Source organism: Hyaena hyaena, unplaced genomic scaffold (genome assembly GCF_003009895.1).
Source record: "Hyaena hyaena isolate Hyena2069 unplaced genomic scaffold, ASM300989v1 scaffold_204, whole genome shotgun sequence".
In the NCBI taxonomy this organism is placed as follows: domain Eukaryota; kingdom Metazoa; phylum Chordata; class Mammalia; order Carnivora; family Hyaenidae; genus Hyaena; species Hyaena hyaena.
In genome coordinates, this window is record NW_024080837.1 from 39,128 (window position 1) to 60,899 (window position 21,772).

At 38.4% G+C, this 21,772-nt stretch overlaps 1 protein-coding gene across 6 annotated transcripts in view; it reads left to right on the top strand.

Moving 5' to 3' along the window:
• The first annotated feature begins 10,783 nt into the window (after positions 1-10,783).
• Positions 10,784-21,772, top strand: part of AHI1 (Abelson helper integration site 1) — a 212,896-nt gene continuing 201,907 nt past the window's right edge. For all 6 annotated transcript variants that reach the window (XM_039242047.1, XM_039242050.1, XM_039242051.1 and 3 more), the window contains exons 1-3: positions 10,784-10,921; positions 15,288-15,354; positions 17,371-17,495. In XM_039242047.1, the coding sequence (XP_039097978.1) occupies positions 15,345-15,354; positions 17,371-17,495 (135 nt within the window). In that variant the 5' untranslated portion in view covers positions 10,784-10,921; positions 15,288-15,344. The remainder of the gene's footprint in view (positions 10,922-15,287; positions 15,355-17,370; positions 17,496-21,772) is intronic.

Below are 21,772 nucleotides of genomic sequence, written 5' to 3' on the forward strand. Positions count from 1 at the left end.
CTGAAGTCAGACACTTAACCAACTGAGGCAACCAGATGCCCTGCCCTCTTTTAAAAAAATTTTTGGAAATGCCATCAATTTCTCAAAGAGAATAGCAGTTAGGAGAGTAGGATAGTGAGTTGAAGGGTGGTCTCCCAAAATAAATGTCCAGGTCCTAATCCCTAGAACCTGTAAATGTTACTTTATTTGAAAAAAAAAAAGGGGGGGGGTCTTTGCATATAATTAAGTATCTTGTGATAAGAAGATAAGGAGATTCTTGATTTTCTAGGTTAAGTCCTAAATCCAATGACAAAAGTCTTTGTAAGAGGGAGATTACAAAGATGAGAAAGCCCTGTGAAGATGGAAGCAGAGACTGGAATGATGTGGTTACAAGCCAAGGAGTGCCAACAGCCACCAGAAGCTGGACACCCTAAGAACAGATTCTCCCCAGAGCCTCTGGAGGGAATATGGCCCTGCCAACACTTTGGTTTTGGAGTTCAGGTCTCCAGAACTGTGAAATAAATTCCTGCTGTTTTAAGCTACCAAGTGCATGTAAATTTGTTATAATAGCTACAGGAAATTAAAGAAAGTGGTTTCTAAAGAAACTGGGGAAATTGGGCTTATAGAAATAAAGAGAAGCTGAGAAAACACCAATTGGAAGCAAGGGATGGAATGTGGAGTTAAAGGAGGAAATTAATTGAAAGGGAATATAAGTCGGGGCACCTGAGTGGTTCAGTCGGTTAAGCGTCCACCTCTGGCTCTGGTCATGGTCTCACGGTTCCTGAGTTTGAGCCCTGCGTCCAGGCTCAGAGCCTGGAGCCTGCTGCACATTCTGTGTCTCCCCCTCTCTCTGCCCCTCCCTTCCTCTCTCTCTCTTTTTCTCTCTCTCCTTCAAAAATAAACAAACAATAACAACAACAAAAGAAAGTGAGTATAAGTTATAATTGTCCCTCATACTACTTCGTCATCCCAACAAGCAGGATATCCAGAAGTCAGGTATTTACCACTCCAGCAGAAAAGGGAGAGGAAAAAAGGGTGAGGGGGACCTTCTCCATAGAAACTGCACTGTCAAGAGAAGTGGGGTGGCTGGTGGCTTAAGACAAGGTTAAGCAGCTGGCAAGCCCAGCCTACAACATTGGAGCTCTCAGTCAGCTTTTCATTGCGTTAGTTTTAATAAATAACAAATAAGGAAGGAACCTCAGAATAAAGAAAAGCCAGAGATAAACAGGGAATGGGGAGGGCAGAAGTATAGAAAAAGTTGATATAATTCAAGGAACAGGAGAGAACCAAGAAAAGGAAGGCAGCCTACTTATTTAACAGACTCAGACATATGCCAGTGATAGTTTAGTGCCTCGGAGTTCCAAACTCATCCCTCTTTTCCTTGGTGATACTGAACGTGGGCGCTGCAGTCAATATCTAGGCTTGGCTCGCTGGCTAGATGCAGACTCTGTCAATACAGGGCACTGAGGAACCACCATGAGGTCAATAGAAGAGAAATTGGTCTCCCATTCTTTTTCTTCCAGGGTCCAGGAGAGGTCCTGCCTTTGCTAACATCAGCAGAAGGGTTGGGTGCTCCAGTGGCAACCACGCCCACTCCTCAGTGTCTGAATCTCTCCCTTCAGGGCCGCCTCTTCAGAGATTCCAAGTTCCTTCCTTATTCTCTTTTCCCTCAACCTTGGGAGTAGTAGCTGTTCTCTGCAGTTACTACCTCTATAAACCTTAGAGTTCTCTTTCACCCCTTTTGGTAAATACATCTGTTACTTAGTTCACAACTTTGGAATTGTATACAGATTCTAGCCATGAGAGGTTCCATTTTTAAGTTGCACTTTTCTTTCTAACTAATGAACTTCTGAACTGAGCCATAAATGGTTATTGTTATACAAGCTGTTGCTCATAAATCCAGAAGAACAACTGGCATATGAGCCATAAAACTACTGCTATGAACTTTATGAGGACAGAAAAGTAAGGGGTTTTTATGAGAAGGCAGGAAGGGATAATTACATGATTTTGATAAAGAAATGGAAAAAAACACGACCTGTTAATTTGGTGCTGACCAACTGAGCCACTTTTGATTACTATCTAATTGATTATTTTATTGGTGTTATCAAACAAGGGAATAGTACCAGGAATAGTTTTGTTTGATAACACCAATGAAATAATCAATTAGATAGTAATCAAAAGCGGCTCGGTCAGCACCAAATTAACAGGTTGCGTTTTTTCCACTTCTTTATCAAAATCATGTCATTATCCCTTCCTGCCTTCTCATAAAAACCCCTTACTTTCCCCATATGAGCTGGATACTTCAGTTACTTCAGAATCCATGCTCTGTGAATTGCAATTCTGAGACTCCCAAAAGGCCTGTGTTTTTCAGTTTTGCCTCCTTTTCTCAATGGACACAATGTACTTAGTTTACAGTACTAAGTACTGTACTTAGTTATTTTCTCCATTCAAATTATTGATGTTATAATTTTTGTCCCCTGATCGGACCCTGACTAACACAATAATCAATAAGAGTTTGAATCTTCAAAATCCTGCAGAACTAGAGATTAGGTAAAACTCTTAGTTTGCTACAGTAAAAATTTCAGTAGATTTTTAGAAGATCAAATTGGGAAAGTTTCCCAGAAAATAGAACTCGTTAAAAGATGGAAAATATTTGGAGGTGAGATGGAGGTGTGGAAAGGGGGGAGGGGAGAGTAAAAGAAGTGTAAGGTTGCCAGTATCTTCATCTTAAAAAGTGGAGTAACAAGAGATATGATATGTAATTGACCAAAAACGAAGGGATAAGTGTATTACTTAAACTTACAAACATAACCAGGAGAGAAATTAAATATAGTAATATTAACACTTGCTTAGTGCTTTAAATGTATTTTGATCCATTTATCCTCATAATAATCCTCTGAGGAAGGACTATTATTATCCCCATTTTACAGATGAGGAAGAGGATTCAGAGGGACTGAATCACTTGCCTAAGGTCACACAGCTTATAAGGGGCAGAAATAGGATTCCAGAGTGTGCTCTTCTCTACTGTAGTCAGCTGCCTCCTCACATGACTTTATTGGGAAGAGTTGGGGAAGGAATATAGAAGGTGATCCAAATGAGTTCATTCATCTCCTTCAGCAGTACAGTAAGGCAATAAGATATAAAAGTGATGAGTTAAGCAATAGTGTTAAGAGATAAGGAGGTAAACACAAGAAGAAACAAAACCAGAAACTGTTTAAAGAGATTTAAAAAAATTTTAATGTTTATTTTTGAAAGAGTGCAAGTGAGGGAGGGCAAAGCGAGAAAGGGAGACACAAAATCTGAAGCAGGCTCCAGGCTGTCAGCACAGAGCCTGATGTGGGGCTGGAACTCACAAACTGTGAGATCACAAACTGAGTCAAAGTCAGATGCTCAGCTGACTGTGCCACGCAGACGACCCTGCTTAAGGGGATTTTTAGTAGTCCTCCCTCATCCATGGAGAATACATTTCAATACACCCCCCACCCTCGCCCTGGAGATGCCTGAACTGCAGATAATTCGAAACCCAATATATACTGTTTTTTCCTATATGTACACACCTATGAAGAACTTTAGGTTATAACTTAGGCACACTAAGAGATTAACAACAATAGCGAATAATAAAATAGAGCAATTATAGTATACTGTAATAAAAGTTATATGAATGTGGTCTCTCCAAATATCGATTGTACTGTACTCACCCTGTTGTGATAATGTGAGGTGATAAAATGCTTATGTGCAGAGATGATATGAGGTGAATGACATAAGCATTATGAGGCTACTATTGACCTGTTGATTCGTCATAAGGAGGATCATTTGCCTCCAAACCCTGGGTGCCACCGGATAAATGAAACCCTGGGTAGCAAAACTGTGGAGAAAGGGGAATTGCCACACTCTTAGGACCAGAACTTTGAGAAGGAAGTGGTGAACCACTTCCTTGTCATTTTTCCCTTCTTTCTGTATTATTAATGTCTCACTTAAATAATAATTTATTCTAAACATTTTGAAAAACATAAAATTATAAATTACCTCAGGTATGGAGAGAAAAAATGGGGTCATGAAGCTAAATTATACCCACAAGTTATGTATTTTTTAATTTGACATGCTAAGTATACAAATATAACCTTAAATGTGAAAACAAGTAAAGTCTCTTCTCACTCATGGTAGAAATATCTAACCTGAGTCCCTAGAGAAGGAGGCGTGGTAATTACTCATCACAGAGCTTGGGAAGCCTCTATTTTCACACTTTGTAAGAAAGATGAAGTCAGTTCTCAATCTAATAAATCATTTTATATCATTTGAATGATACAATGAAAATGTAAGCATTAATAGGCACAAGAGGCTTACAACACAGGAACAAGAATGAGTGTCTGATATGTACCTTTTGTCCAACCACAGGACCTTACATCATAGACAAGAGATGAACTATCTAGAGAGTGGTCTTGAGAGAGCAGATTTTTGGAAGTGTTGCTAGACAGACTTTTGGTGAGATGGGCACCATTCTGTACTATATTTATTAATCGAGAAACTATATTTTCAGCACAGGTGTCAAATATATCTTATACTATTATAAATTCAAATTAGTAGATTAAACATCAGTAAATTAAATGGTTGAGATAACAAATGGCACAGTATCTTTAAACTGGAACCTTTAGACCCTGGTATTGACAAATGTTGTTTTGCTGCCATCTAGTGTTCGTTGCTTGAGAGATTTAAAATGAGCATTTGCTGAATTTTTGTTGTTTTTTCCTTCATCTCTACTGTAGTTCCTGTTATTCATGAGGCCTTATGAGACCTAAATTAAAACACTTCCCCTAACATAACAATATTCATGTATACAAAACAAATCTATAAATAACTTTATACATTGTGGGAAGTTCCATGAATTCTGATCTAAGCCACATCTACAGGTTCAAGTTTTCTTAGCAAGTCACTTCACAGAAAGTTTACAAGGAAGGCTCAATTATTTCCGTCTGTCATCTAATCTAACTGCTAAATTTGAATGGCAATTACCATTACCAGGCAATCACTATTACCCCATACATACCCTGTAATATGTATTAAGAGTTAAGAGAGAAGGAGTTCTTTTTTTCCCAATATGTCAAAGAGATACTCTACAGGAAAAAAAATCTGAAAATCAGCTAGAAATGCCAATCAAATTGCATCATTGAAATCTCTGAGAAGCAAAGGAAGTTTCTCAGAGGCACAAAGAGAAAAAAAATGAAATAAAAGTGGGAGGCAGGGACTACTTACAGGTGATTCTATACCAGAGGTATTTGCTGATTTCCCTAAATGTGGTCCCAGAGTGGTATGGCCTCCCAAAACATAGAATATGAGCTTTTGTTCAGTGTAGGCATTAAGACCTTTGAAAAAAACTGAGACTCAAGAGACTACACCAACAAAGGAAAACCAGGTGGCTTGAAAGTTAGGCTAAAGTCTGGGTAGAAGAAAACTTTCTCTTCCAAATTATAAATAAAGCCTCTCTTATGTGGGATTAGGGTTCAAATCAATATTAACCTGATAGGTTGTATATGAGGTATAATAAAATGAGAAAAGCCAAACAGTACTCCAAGGTATTTGACGTTTGGCTTGAGTAACTGGGGGGAAAAATGGAGTTACCATTACACAAAATGGAGAAAACCTCAAAGGAGGCATTGATACTCAAGTGGTGATTAGGAATTTAGTAAGTGTGAGATGTGTATTAGACATCCAAGTGGAGATATTTAGCATGCAGTTGATGTATGAGTCTGAAGTTCAGGAGAGAAGAACGGGCTGGGGAGACACATCTGGAAGTTGACTGTATGACCAGGGGACTATAGAGACTGAAGAGATCACCAAGTGAGTACATGTGGATAGCAAAAAGTTTCAAGAGGTTAGCTCTGGGATATTCCAATACCAAAAGGTTAAGGAAATAAACAAAAACTACCAAAAGAGACCCAGAAGGAGTAAATGTAGGAAAATGTGCAATCACCAGTTAGCAAATGTAGTGAGAGAAGTTAATGAATTCAAAATAATACCAAAAGCATATAAAATACAAGGGAATAAATTTAGTGATAATATGAGAGACTTATGAAAGCTCTCTTAATTTAAAAAAAATTATATTTGGCATTCTTATTGTAATTGATAAGAAAAAACCCTGGAATAAAAATGATATAGTATAAAGCCATTAAAATGAATGAGACAGATGCATGTTACTGACATTAAAAAAACCTTCTAGGATGGTGATACATGATAAAGACTGAACAAGCCAACAGGACAAAGTTGGTAGTATGAAGTTGTTTTCTAATTTAGTATATTTAGTATATACATGAAGGAAAGATTAATGTATAAAAGACTATTACCAGTGCTTAACATATGACAGGGTTTCAGTTTCTACATTATAAATGTCTGTAAGATTTTACTTTGAGCACATATAAACATTATTAACAAGCTTAAAATTTTTAATGAAGTTTGTATGGCATATAAAATACTATGGAAATGAAAGTATAACATATTGTTAATTCAAAAAGCAGAAATAAGCATTTATATACAATGACCAAAATGAAAATATGCAGGGAAAGCCTACTAAAAACAAAATTGCTTTAAAAAGCTAATTGGGATTCTCTTTAGGAAATAGTACTGAATATCCTTTTCTTATTTTCCTTATGTCTTTCAAATTTTCTATGAATTTTCCTACTTTTATTTTGCCTGCTTATTACAAAAATTTCCAAACACACAAAGAAAAAGTATAATAAAATACCAGGTACCTATCAGCCATCTTAATGACCATCAGAATTTAAGTATATATGTGTTATCTTTCCCTAACCTGTTTGTTGTTTTTTTCTGGAATATTTTAAAGAAAATTTCAGACATCTTGTCATTCTGTTCTATTGAGTTCTGAAAAGCTTGTTCTCACATAATTACAATGTCGTTATTTCCTTTATAAAGACATAAAAATTCCTTAATATCATCTCCAACTTAGCCCATGCTGAAAAATCTGATTGTCAGAAACATCTTTATACAGTCAGTTTGTTCTGAATGAGAATCCAAATGGGTCTCATCTTTGCATTCTGATGCACTTCTAGCACAACACATTTATAGGCTGAATTTTGGCTCCCAAAATAGATCTGTTGAAATCCTAAACCCTAGCACTTCAGAATGTCACTATATTTGGACATAAGATTTTTAAAGAGGTAATTACATTGAAATTAGGTCATTAGGGTGGGCCCTAATCCAATATAACTGATATCCTTCTAAGAAGAGAAGATTAGGAGTCAGGTATAGAGGGAAGACTATGCAAAGACACAGGACAAGGCAGGAGAGAGACTTCTGAAGAATCTAACCCTGCCAACATCTTGATCTTGGACTTCTAGTCTCCAGAATTGTGAGAAAATAAACTTCTGTTGTGTAGGCCAACCAGTCTATGGTACTTTGTATGGCAGACCTAGCAATGCAGTACAAGAAGTAAAGCTAACATTTCTTTTGATTGGTTAATGTACATTTTGTAAAGGGGATAAGTATTTTGTCTATCAACCATATTTATGTCTTATTCAATAAATTCACTATTTTATATTCATTAACTGTTTTGAATACCCTAAATCTATTTCATGCATAGTTGGCCAATTTTATTATTAGCACTACTACCCTTAATTGCTTGCCTTGCCTAGTACCAGTAGGTACTCACTCTTGTACTCAGAGCTAACGAGGGGGGAAGCAGCATATCTGCTTTCTCCAGTTTGAATGGGGCTCATTTTTATATTACTATATGTTCAGTTGCCTACTGGATATATCCCACTGAAACTACCTTTTCCTTTATACCTGTTCTTCCTACCTTTCCCCTGTTAATTAATTAGCTATTTTTCATCCAGTTACCTAAGCCAGAAACTTCAGTACTTTTAAAACATTTTTTATTCTTTTAAAATACTTTTAAGCTTGCAGAAAATATTGCAAGAATAGTACAAAGGACTTCTACCTTTGCTCAAATCCTCTAATTGTTGACATATTACATTTGCTTTATCCTTCCCTGTCTCTATACATATTCATATTTTACTTACTTATATTATTTATATATACTTTTTTCTGAAGCAGTTGGGTAAGTTACAGGTATGAAGCTTCATTATTTTTAAATAATTCAGTGAAACAAAGTATATCCGATATTACCAGACTATAGTCATCAAAATTAGGAAATTAATATTGTTAAAATACTATCTAGTCCACAGACCCCATTCAAATTTTGTCAATTGTCCCAATATCCTTTACTGGAAAAGGAGCTGATACAGTCATATGTTCCATTTAGTTGTCCTGTCTCTTTAGTTTCCTACAATATGAAAAAGTTTATTAGCTGTTCGTCTTTCGTAACGTTGACAAATGTTTGAATAGTAAAGGTCTATGATTTTGTAAAATGTTCCTCAATTTGTGGTTGTCTGATCTTTCTTCATGATTAGATTCAGGTTGTGCTTTTTTTGGCAGGAATATCACAAAAGTATGTTCTAAATGTCTTTACCAGGTGGCATACAATGCTGATTTGTCCTATTACTGGGGATGGTAACTTTGGTCACCAGTGCTGGATTTCTGTACTGTCAAATTCCTATTTTTTTCCTCTGTAATTAGTATTTGGCCAGGAGATACTTTGAGACTATAATATTCTTCTTAAAATTCTCACCCTCTAGTATTAGTATACATTGATGATGCCTGTCTGAATCAGTTTTTACTATAATGGTTGCCAAATGGTGATATTTCTACGTACATCACTCCTCCTACATTTATTAGTTGGTAATCTAACATAAGGAAGGCCATTTTTTTATGCCCGTTTAAAAAACTATTCACGTATTTATTTCAGTATAGACTCAAGTATTCCTATTTTATTCAGCAGATCATAATCTATCAATATTATTAAAGTGGTGCTCAGATTGCCCCACATATGGCTAATGGGGGATTCCTTCAGACTGGTTTCTGAGTCCCTTTTATATGTTCCATCATTCTGTAAAAAAAAAAAAAAAACTCTTTAATTTCTGGTATAAAAAGATTCTCCAGGCTCCTGTTGTACTTCCCCTGCTCCTGTTCTGAATAAGCCATTTCCCCAAGAGGCTCTAGTTCCTTTAAATAGAGAATGGTATTTAGAAACCAATATCTAGGCACTATGTGCTCATTGCTTCTAAGGTATCATTGCTCTTTACATCTCTTCAGCAGCGGGAACGAGAGGAAAAATAGCTAAATGGATTCAAAGTATGGACACCATTTGGGGTGAGACACAGGGGAGTAGAAGTTTACAAAAAGAGATTTTCCAGGGAGAGAAGACAATATGTGCAAGAATGGGGATATGAGAGAGTATGGATTTTTTTTGCATGGTACACATGAATTCAGTATTGCTGAAGCATAACATTGAAAGGAGGCAATGAGAGAAGAAACGAGTCAGGCATATGGAGAGTCTTATAGTTTAGGTAAAGTGACTATATTTTCTCCTACAGATAATCCTTGAAGAATTTTCAGGACAGTGGCATTATCAGATTTATAGTTTTGGTGAGGTCATTCTGGTAGCAGTATGGGGGATGGCATTCTGGAATCAAAACTGGAGTCAGGGGACTGGTAAAGGGCCCATCCCACAATAATCTCAGTGGGAAGTGATGAAGGTTGGCAGGAAGCAGAGGGAGTCAAGATGGATAGGCTATACACTGGGGCTGTTAAAAAACGCAGCGTGGACATAATTTAGTGTAAGAGGCATTTAGGATGTTCTACAGGTATTTAGAACCCTGGAAGGATGGTGGTGGTTTAAATCGAGGTAGAAATCCAGAAAGGGTAATAGGTTTTAGGTAGAAAGTTGAACAGTTCATTTTGAGACGCCCCAGATGGGTAATTTTTCTCATTGCCGTTTCACAGGATTTCGAAGAAGAAACAAATGAGATATGCTTTGTAAAGTGTGGTGATGCTAATATAAATGAAAAAGCTGGTTTCCGAAGAAATATACATAACACTCTCACTTTACAAACTAAGCAACAGGTTATGGTATAGTGCATGACTACAACTGCAAAAAATTCAAGAGATGGGGAGGGGCCCGATTAGTATTTTTCCATCCCTGGTGACTGAGCTAAAAATGGCGCCTGTGGCAGAAATTAGAAAGTGGGAGGGGGCGTTTGGTGTGGAAAATGAGGGTTTTCTTTTTGTTCTGCTTTAAACACGTGGCAGCATAGCTCAGCGCCAGGCGAATCATGGAAATATTTTTTCTTACTATCTGGTCTGTAGCACAATTCTATTCTCCACGCTTAAAAGGGTGTTTCATTTTGTGGGCGGGATCGCAAGGGCGGTGACGTGCCGGTTGCTTTGCTTCATTCATGCTTCTCGGCCTTGGAGGGCTCCACGACTGCCTCCCTGTGTACCCCTGCCCCCTCTCGTTCTTCTCCAGCGACGGCTACAGTTTTGAGGGACAAAACGCTTTTTCAGGCGTGACGGCCAGAAGGGTTCAGACCCTTCGCTGGGCCCCTTAGCGCTTCGGGGCCAGACATTTCTTTCTCTTCGGAGGGCTGCGGCCTCGAGCCTTCCGCACGGGCACGAGGAGTCCGGCGCGCGACCCCCGGAGCGCGTGCCCGGCCGTAGTCTGAAGGCCCGCGGGCCGGCGCGCGCGCACCACCTGCACTGGCGCCGCACGGCAGCAGCACGGGGCCCAGGAGTAGGCGGCGCGGGGGCGGGGCCGCGGACGGAGTCTAAGTTGGGCCCCGGTCCAGGCCGGGAGCTGAGGCCGCATCGGTTGCCGTGGGAACAGCAGCGTAGGCAGGCGCTGACGTCAGCAGGCGGCGCGCTGCCCGCACTGCGGCACCTGGTCGGCCCCCCGAGCCGGAGTGGCTGGCGGCTGGGGTGGCTGCGCGGGCGTCCCGTGGCCGCCCCGCCCCGCCCGGCGCGTTAAGTCGCTTCTCGCAGGCTCAGTGTCCACCCCGGCAGAACGGGCTGTCGGCCGCTCTGAGCTCTGTTCGCTGTGAGTACGCTGCAGGCCTGCTGGTGGCGGGAGCCCGGGCCGGGCGCTGGGCCTGCCTCGGCCTTCTCCCGGGGCCGCGACGTGGGGGACGGCTGAAGGCCGTGGGCGCGGGGGCGGCGCTGCGCCACCGCAGGCTGACCCGCCAAGTGCCGCGGAGCCCTGGGATGTAGTTTCTGATGAATACCTCTAAGTACTTCCCGTTCCCTTCCCTGGGCTCACGTCCCCGGCGTGTGGTGGTCCTGATCTAGCGTGGAGGGAATGCAATCTTTGCTTTTCCTACTCCGGTTTCTGGCTTGAAAGCATTTAAATCAGATGCGCACGAAGGATGTTTATTTCCTTTAAGGGTGTCTGTTTCCTTTTAGGGTGTCAGCTTGGTGCTGAATCTCGAACCGGTGAAAAGCCTACTTTATTACATCTGAGCAAATGTGATCAGTGTGTTATGTTTATAAGAAAAGAGTCGTTTTGATATGTATACGAAAGAAAAGTACACCCTTTAGAATCACTACCAATGGTTGTGCTACGTTTCGGCGTTACTGTGAGAACCTCTACTCAACTGGAGTGTATGGCTTTCACGTTTTTAGAAAGGGATGCTGACTGTATTCTCACCTGTTGCATTAACTATTACAGTTACTTGCTTGGACTTTCAGGAGGAAGATTGCTTGTTGTGAGAACTCTGGGAAAATTTTTTCAAATATCTGAAAAATCCAAATACAAAACGTTTTTTAAAACCGTACTTGGAATCTTGTTTATTTATGAAAGCTATTTTCATTTATTAGTTAAATTATGTAAATAGGTTTTTGGGGGTTTCTTTTTTTCCTGTGCTATAAAATTCAGGTAAAGGGTGAATTATCCAAGTCTCTACTGATTCTCCCCATGGTCTTTAGACATGTATTGGCCAATAATCAGATGTTTAGGGAAAAAGAAATATGAGATGAAACAGAGTGCAGTTAATTTTCTTTAGTATTTCTTAGCAGCTCCTATAAAAGCATTTGTGAGGGAGAAGCATTAAAATAATGGTATATGTGAGGTTCAGGGATGTTAAATTTGACCTTCGTTTTTGTCAGCGATGTTACTAATCAAATATTAGTCATTAATTCAAACACATTGTTTGGAGGTAACTATTTCTGTAATGTATATGCTATATTAAGTAATACTAGTGTTTATTCAACTATGCATTGAACTACTAAGTACTAGTAAATAATGTGAACTTGTAATTCACTTGAGGCACCTTTATTTTTAGTACTGTAATAATAGACATAATTTTATTGAGCACCTACAGTGTGTCAGCCACTGTGCTGATCACTTTGCTTTTCACTATTTCCTTTTCTCCTTACAATAAAGTAGGTGTCATTTTAATTTCCTGGGTCATAGAACATTTGACCAAGGTGGAAATACAGGACTGAGATAGAGAGGGAGACCTGAAGCTGAAGGCGTTGTGGGTTCAGAGAGAAGTATTTAACTGCCCCCAGGATATCATTTGTGTTTAGTGTTAAAGGATAGTTAGGAGTTTGTTAGACAAAAGAAGGTCATTTCTCAGGAGAGAGAGGTGTACATGTAATGGTACAAAGGCAAGAAGGAGTTTGGCACGATTGAAGGCCTGTAAGTAGTTGCATATGGCTAGAGTTCAGAATGTGTGTGGAAATGTGGCTGGAGAGGGGGAGGTTTAAAAAAAAAAAGGCAAGGAGTCATTTTATAAGTAGCTTTGAACCCCAGTGGTAAGAACTTACTTTTTTTTCCAGTGGGTGATTAGAATCTACAGAAGAGATTAAAAAATATTTTTAATGTTCATTTATTTTTTAGAGAGAGAGCATTAGCTGGGGAAGGGCAGAGAGCCAGGGAGGCACAGAATCTGAAGCAGGTTCGAGATTCTGAGCTGTCAGTACAGAGCCGGACGTGGGGATCCAACTGGTAAACTGCAAGATCATGACCTGAGCCAGAGTTGGACGCTCAACCAGCTGAGCCACCCAGGAGCCTAGGAATCTAGTGAAGAGATTTAAACGAGGAAATAATACCATCACATTTGTATTTTAGAAAATTCCTCTACTTAACAACGTAGAGAATGATTTATTTTTTTTAAAGGATAGGATGATGGAAGCATGGAAACAGTCTTAAGAAAAAAAAGATCTTTCCACAGTCTTTTATGAAGACTATGAAGCTACTGCCTGATGTCACTGCCTTTGGGAGTGGGGGAAGACAGTTGGAAACAGAACTGTATAAAGAATTATCCACATGTTTCTTCTATAGGTCTCACCTTCCATTCATTCCTCCACCTGTGGCTGCCAGATTTCTGCCCCTTCACAAAGTTTTGCAAACATGTGACTTCCAGATTGCAGATCGAGTGAACACTTTACACAACTTGCTCAAATCTTCAGCCTAGTTCTCCTTGCTGGATTACTATATTCTATTGCCTACCAAACAATCTGATTATATACACACAAACACATACTTACATATACAGTGCTAATAGCTGTCATTTTCAAAGGGCTTGCCATGTTCTAGGCATTGTGCTAAGTATTTTACATGCATATTCTTACTCCATTTTTTCAAAAACCTTATGAACAATTTACAATTATTATTCCCTTTTGAAAGATTAGGAAATTGAGGTCCAGAGAGTAATTTACTGGATGGTAGAACTGGGATTTGAATCTAGGGATCTGACAGTGGAGCCAGTGCTTGTAGCTGGTTAAGTGCCCCAGCTCATCATGCCCCACTAAGCTCACTTGAGTGTCCCCATAAGAAATATCTTTTACAATCGTAACAGATGTTTATTAGTGCTTTTTTTTTAAGGCATTGTTCTAAATCCTCTAACCCTTATATAAACCTTTTGAATGTTCCCTGTTGGACTGATTTTACAGATGAGAAAACAAATGCCTAAGGTCACAATTAATCGTTTGGAAGACTAATCCCCAAAACTTTAAAACTTGGGTTTTAAAGTTCTCCATTATACTTGTTCTATATTCCAATTAATAATACTACTGGCCTAATTATTCTACTTCCAGAAGCATGAGAATCATCCTTTACTCTTTGTCCTGCCTCTTCAGTAGTTTTTATTCTACCTTTCTGAAATGTCTAAAATATCATAACTTTTTTAAGGGAAAACAGGTTAAGCTGAATATAAGTAAGCCTTTTCTTAATGACTCAAAGTCATATAGTTCAGCTGTTTTCCTATGTATTGAATGACCAGGGAATATATAAATATTAAGTTCTTTTTGTTTTATGATTTTATGTTTTTCTACTTACATGTTGTCAGGTTTCAGTTACTGATGTTCTTTCCATTGCATCTTCTCTTTTCCAATTTGGGGTAGATTGGAAAGTGGATGACCAAACTTATGAGATCTGTATCTAGTAGAAAGAGTACGTCTGGGCTCCCATCAGTAAAGTGTAAGAGTCTTTACTGTGTGGATTTATTGATGTCTATTTTGTCTGTGTACCAGATAGTGGTTATATTTAAGCTCATAATTAAGTGTATGTGTGTAGTCATTGTTTCCTTTTTAGCATTTCTTTTCAGATTTTTCTATCTAGATTACCCTTAATATTAGAGGAACATGAATGTGGATCCCCAGGGATCTGGACCCTCAACCAGTAATTGTTGAGCCAATTTAAATTATATTTTCTTTCTTTCTTTCTTTCTTTCTTTCTTTCTTTCTTTCTTTCTTTCTTTCTCTCTCTCTCTCTCTCTTTAACAGCCTTCAGCTTTATTCTTAAAAATGTGTGAATATTGTGCTCTAATGTGGACATTAATATGTTTTGGACACACACCCCCATCTTTCAGTAAAATTGGAAATTCAGGAATATGTATACTGAGTTTATCCCTGGTTTGATGTATAATGATACACACCCAGGTTTTTATTTGAGTAGACTGATATGAATGCTTGTGCCTAACCTTCTCTGTTGTTGCAACATTTTCAGTGACAGGTACAAAAATGTTTAAATTCATTAATTAAATTAATTGGTACCCATAGTCATACTTTAATATAAAGTGTGTGCTCTTGGGAAAGTCAGTTCTGGGGTGGGGGTTGGTTTCTTAAAAGTACGTTGAAAATTTTATTTTTTCGCTTACAACACTTTTGAAAGTGCATTAACAACCAAGTACGTATTTACTGCTTTCAAGATTCTTTTCAAATTTTTTGTTTCAGATATATATTTTACTCAAATACGACCCAGTTTTCTTTACCTTTTTTCAGACCTTAAATTGATTTGAATGTATTTAAGTCATTTGCATAAGATTGAAATAAGATAACTTAGTTTTATTGGTATAAATCTTATGAGGTAGCGGATAAATCATGACATAATCTTGTATGAAGACTGTTTTGTGATTTTTATTTGCAAATTCCATATTACGAGTAAATTCTCTTTGTTTTGATAGGATCCTGATTGAGTCAGGGCTTACGTTACAACTCCGTGCACTCCATAAAGCTGAGATATGCCCACTGGTAAGACTTTTATGAACTTTATTTATGTAATAGATGTTATTTATTTATTTATTTAAAAGTTGGGATTATTTAAAGGGATTCTTTTTTTCTCTTAGTTTATTGTCATGTTGGTTTCCATATAACACCTAGTGCTCGTCCTCACAAGTGCCCTCCTCCATGCCCATCACCCCCCTTCCCCTCTCCCCCACCCCCAACATCCCTCAGTTTGTTCTCAGCATTCAAGAGTCTCTCATGGTTTGCCTCCCTCCCTCTCCCCCACTATTTTTCCTTTTCTCCCCCATGGTCCTCCATTAAGTTCCTCCTAGTCCTCCTATACGTGCAAACATATGGTATCTGTCTTAAAGGGATTCTTTAACCAATTAATGAATAAAGTTGATATCATTAACCAAATATTATATTTAGATATAGTTTGGTATTCAATTTCTATTTAACGTTAATACGTATTAAGGGTAGTATGTATTCAATGGATGGCATTTTGGGACTTCCCTGGACAAGGTAAATAATCATTACAGGATATGGTTGGTTTTTATTCATTATCATCAAGATGGGCATTTTACTCTAGAGCGGGTATCAGCAAACTTTTTCCTAAATGGCAAGCTAGTACATATTTTAGGTTTATTCTGTGCTATAACTACTCACCTCTGCCACTGAAGCATGAAAGCATCCATAAGAATTCTTGGCAGAGTGGCCAGCTATGTTTCAATAAAACTTTATGTATAAAAATAGGTGACTGACCTATAAGCCATAATTTACTAATACCTGCTCTGGGACTATCATTCATTCATTCAGCATTTATTCAGCACTAAACATGTTTATTGATTTCTTGATAGTGCTAGATTTCTTGATAGTACTTATTGGTAGTTAAGAACTACATAGTATAGGGGTTCCTAGGTGGCTCATCCCGTTAAGTGTCCGACTCTTGATTTCAGCTCAGATCATGATCTCAAGGTTCATGAGATTGAACCCCAAGTGGGGGGACCAACATAGAGACCGGTGTCAGGCACAGCATTGGGCTCTGCTGCTGACCACATGGAGCTTGCTCGTTTCTCTCTCCCTCTCTCTCTTGCCCCTCCCTAGTCCATGTGTGCTCTCCTTCTCTCTTTCTCTTAAAATAAATCAATATCTTAAAAAACCTACATATTATAGTAAGAGAGAGGCAATATATATACTTGCTTAGATATACAAATTATACAATTTCAAGCTGGGTTAAGTGCTGTGAAGGAAAAGAACAGTCTGCTATGTTAGGAACAGTGAAATTTAGATAAGGTCATCAGGAAACAGTATATTTTAAAGACGACATTTGAACAGGTAGCTGAGATGTTAGAGGAAGTTTGCACCAGGTAGAAGCAACTTCACAGGGGTAGGTGCTTATTCTGGTGGAGGAGTGAGAAGGGCAGTTTGGCGAGAATGTAGGCATTTAAGGGGCTGTTTCTTTTGATTTGAAGCTATAGAGGGAGACAGGCCAGGAAGTGAGAACCCTGTAGGGCATGTTAAGGACTTATTGTGTCCTAAGTGAAGTGAGAGACTCACACACAGAATTCTAAAGCAAGGGAATAACATGATCAGTCTTATGTTTTAAAGGAAGAAACAGCTTTCAACTTTTAGTGTTTGTTGAATGTTGATAACTGACTGGGCAAGTGTTAACCATTTTTCATGCAAATGATCTTTGACATAGGATTATTCTGATTTACAGAAAACAAAGATGAAGTTTAGAGTTAAGTAACTTGGTTAAGACCACATAGCTAACAGTGGTAGGTGCTACTGTGCATCATAATTAGAAAGTTAACTGAGTAAAGGAAACTTTTAGAGGGAGTAACAGGTGAGAGGGATATGAGTGTGATGACACCAAAGCCAAAAGAAAAGTTTTTTAAGAAGGAAGGACTGGTCACTTCTTCTAAGATAGGTGAAGAACTCAAGCAGCTGTTTACAAGACTGTGTTGTTTAAGATAATAATAATGCAGATGTGTGCTATAATAAAATTGTTCAGAAAATGATATGAGTCTTCATCATTTGTAGTGGAGAGTGAAGCCAAACTGAAAACCAGAGTTCGCTTTGAGGAATTGCTTAAGACCCACCATGATCTCATACATGAAAGAAAAAAACTGAAGAAAAAAACTGCCAAATCTGGAGAAAAAATTGCAGTGAGTAATCAGTTGTTTGGTAATGATGACATATTCTGCATGAAATTATACCTTTCATATTAAAACTCTGAGGAATGTGGAAATTAAGAACAGTAAATCTATGTCCTAGTCAATAGTGTGGTAAAATAAAGCTTACATTAAAATCCACATCTCTCTTGGGGTACTGAGTTCACTCTTTCTTTTTTTTTAATTTTTTTTAATGTTTTATTTATTTCTGAGGGAGAGAGAGAGACAGCGTGAGCAGGGGAGGGTCAGAGAGAGAGGAAGATACAGAATCTGAAGCAGGCTTCAGGCTCTGACTCAGCACAGAGCCCAATGCGGGGCTTGTACCCACGAACCATGAGATCATGATCTGAGCTGAAGTTGGACGCTTAACTGACTGAGCCACCCAGGCGCACCACCGTTATTAGTGCAGTCCTACGAGAATAACGTAGACAGAGTGGTGAGACAATGGGCACACTCAGCTGGCCACACATATTACACATTTTTGAAGAAAAACAAGATTTTTAACCCAGAATTGTGAAGGACTTAGGGAGTAATTATCTTCAGCTATTCAGGGCTTATCTAGACTTAACTTACTCATCTGATTCTACCCAGCAGAAGCAAGAGGAACCAAAGGAACCTTAAGATAATACTTATCTTCTTGTGCTTGTGGTACACTTTCAAATTACAGAATTTTTTTGGCAGCACTTTTGAAGAGATTAAAAATGCAGAACTCAAAGCAGTAGTAAACAAACAATTGACTACAACCTTATTCCAGGATATTATAAAGAGTCTGTAATAGTATCCACAATTGATGTACCAGTCGCTCTTTAAACCTGTCTAGCTACTTCATTTGCACCTTTTACTCCCCTTGACCATAGTCTGTTGTGTACACATACACGCACACATACAAATAATTTCATGCATGTTCTGGTAAATTGGTGCACAGTGTTTCTTTGGCAAGAGTTTTAGGAGTTATATATGTAGCCTGTATTTTGCTTGTAGCAAGTTTTACCCTATTCTGAATTTTGTCATGTGCTCTCTTCATTCTAATATTCTCTCTGGTAGTCATCCGTGTAATAGTATATATTCTCAAATGAGGCAGAAGTAAGTACTGACATTGGCCAGAATCAGCTGCACACACATAAGGGGTTCATAGTAGACCTGCATAGTACTGCACACCAATTTAGAACTGCTGACAGAATGGGGCAGGTTAGGTCTCCCATAGTGGATGCTGCCCTTAGATAGAAGGTGGTTCTTCTGCTGGTACCAGTATGTAGTATGGTGGGGGACAGAGGCATGTGGAGGATGGAACTTTGCTTTTTGCGATATGCCCTCCCCTTGCATAAGGCGATGTATACTGGAAAACAGAGAGAAACCTGGAAACAACTGAAGATATTTTTTGGACTTAGTCAAAGTGAAACCTCATATTTTCTCTCACTGTTAGAACTGTGCTTTGTTGAGTATGAACCAAATGCTGTTTAGGCCAGGAATGCTCAGTTAAGTGGACAACTAGAAAATGGCCAGAAGGTACATCCATTTTCCTATGGTACAGTTTAGATATTGGGAACACACAAGTGTGAGGTGACTAAACATGACCTACCCAGCCTCTTATAGTACATAGCAGGCCATATAAATTCTTAATCTCTCTCTCTCTCTCTCTCAGAAATGAGTGTACTAGGAAAAGATACTTAGGAAGGGATTTTTTTAGCTCAAAAGAAGAGGGGATAGTCCTGGAGGACTTAGAGGGAAACAAAATGTTTTTGAAGTGATTTACTTTAGGAGTAGAGTAGGAATACCTGCTTCTATTTACTAGATAGCAGTGCTTTTTTATTTTTCAAGCACTTGTAAACATTTTATGCATATCCATTCATTTTTAATACAAACAACAAAATGATGAGGTTTATCTGCATTTATAAATGAGGAAATTAGATCACAGAGAGGTTGAATAGTTTGCCTAAAGTTGCACAGATAATGGTAGAACCAAAATTCACACTCTTAACAGTCTGCAGAACCTCTTCTTTTAACCACAACCCAATAGGACCTCCTTCAGTAAGGTGTGAAGAGATGGGACCTCTTCACGTCAAAAACAAGGAGTCTCATGTACAGAGCAGGCTGAGATGGGAAGGGAAGCTGGCCAAAATAAGAAAAGGAAGCAAGAAAAAGTCCATAATAAGATAATTCATAATAATGGCAGATTCACCTTATTGTTTTTCAACAATCTATTAGGGACTGTGATGAGAATTTTCTAAATGCTGTTCCTGATTCTCATGTTAATAATGAAACATAGGTATTAGGGCTCTTACTTTGCACGTGAGAGATTTTATAGACATCTAAACAGAAAAACGACTTAACAAAGGTGTTAAATGGTTTGCCAGGGCCATATAACCAGAAGTTGAATAAGTGGGACCACCACCTCACATGTTTTTTCCTTAGTTGCTTTTTTAAAAACTATATCTTAAGCCTAAAATAGTAGAATTGGCACCATGGAAAAATGTAGTTAGTGATGTTAAAGCTAAATTTGAGGCATTCTTCCATGAGAAGAAATGGCTAAAACATTTAAAATGAAAGAAATAAGTAGTGAGGACATATAGAACTACTGGACCTACAAATAAACATTCCTGGACATTCATTTTATTTTTAATTTTTTAAGTTTTTTATTATAGAGAGAGAGAGTGTGTGTGTGTGCGAGTGAGTGTGAACAGGAGGGAGAGGAAGAGGGTGAGAGAGAATCTTAAGTGGACTCCATGCTTATCATGGAGCCTGATGTGGGACTGGATCCTGTGACCCTAGGATCATGACCTGAGCAGAAATCAAGAGCCGGACGCTCAACCAACTGAGCCACCCAGGCGACTCAGTAGACTCTAAAATAGATTTTTCTAAATGACAGTCATTTGGCTTATAACATTGTCAAATCAAAAACAGTGACATACAGTTTAAAAATAAAAGTTTGCAGGGACTCCTGGCTGGCTCAGTTGGTTGAGCATCTGACTGCACGGCCTCTAACCAGACTGATTAAGAAAAAAAAGGAAAGAGACAGGTTGCCAATATTAGGAATATAAGAAGGTATTCACTGCAGATGTTACAGACCTGAAAAGAATAAATGATTATTTCAGATAACTTTATGACAGTAAATTTAGCAGTTTAGAGGAAATGCATAAATTGCTTCAAGGACACAGACTACTGAGGCTGACTCAAAGAGACATAGATAACTTGTATATTGAATACCTTTAAAAAATGAAATCTGTGGTGAAAAACATGCCTATAAAGAAAATTACCTGTTTTTCTCAGGGCTCCATGTTGGTAAATTTTACCAAACATTTAAGGAAGAAGTGATGATTTTGTACAAACTGTTAGAGACAATACAAAATGAGTAACTGTTTCTCTACTCTTTGGAGGGAGCAATTATTAATTATCCTCATAAAGACATTACAAGAAATCTACACCATTATCCCTTTTGAACACAGAGCTGACATACTTCGTAAAATATTAGGAAACCAATCTTAAGTTATGTGGAAAGGATAATACCCCATGACCAGGTAAAGTTTCTCTCAAGAATACACCACTAGTTCAGTATTAGAAAAATCAGTCAATATAATTCACCACATAAAAAGATTAAATAGAAAATAATTTGATTGTCTCAATAAATGCAGTAAAAGGACTTGATGAAATTCATCACCCATTCTGTTAACTCTTAAACAAAAAGAATAGAGAATTTCCTTAACTTGTTAAGGGGCATCTATAAAAACCCATACCTAACATCATACTTAAAAGTAGAGAACTGAATGCTTTGACCCTAAGTTTGACCATATGTCACCATGAGTATTCATGATTGTACTAGTGACCCTGACCGATGCAACAATGCTATTTTTATTTATTTATTTATTTATTTTTGTTTTATTTATTTCTAGGAGAGAGAGAGAGAGACAGCGTGAGCAGGGGAGGGTCAGAGAGAGAGGAAGTCACAGACTAAAACAGGCTCCAGGCTCTGAGCTGGCAGTCAGCACAGAGCCCGACATAGGGCTTGAACCCACGAACTGTGAGATCATGACCTAAGCGAAAGTCGGATGCTTAACCGACTAAGCCACCCAGGCGCCCCAACAACAATGCTATTTTTAAAAGATGACATAAAGATTGAAGGAAGGAGTAAAAGTGTCTCTGTTTACAGATGACAAAAACTTACAAAAAGTGCTACTAACTAGAACTATTAAGTGGGTTTATAAGAATATAAGGTCAAAGTTGGGCGCCTGGGTGGCTCAGTTGGTTAAGCATCTGACTTTAGCTCAGGTCATGAT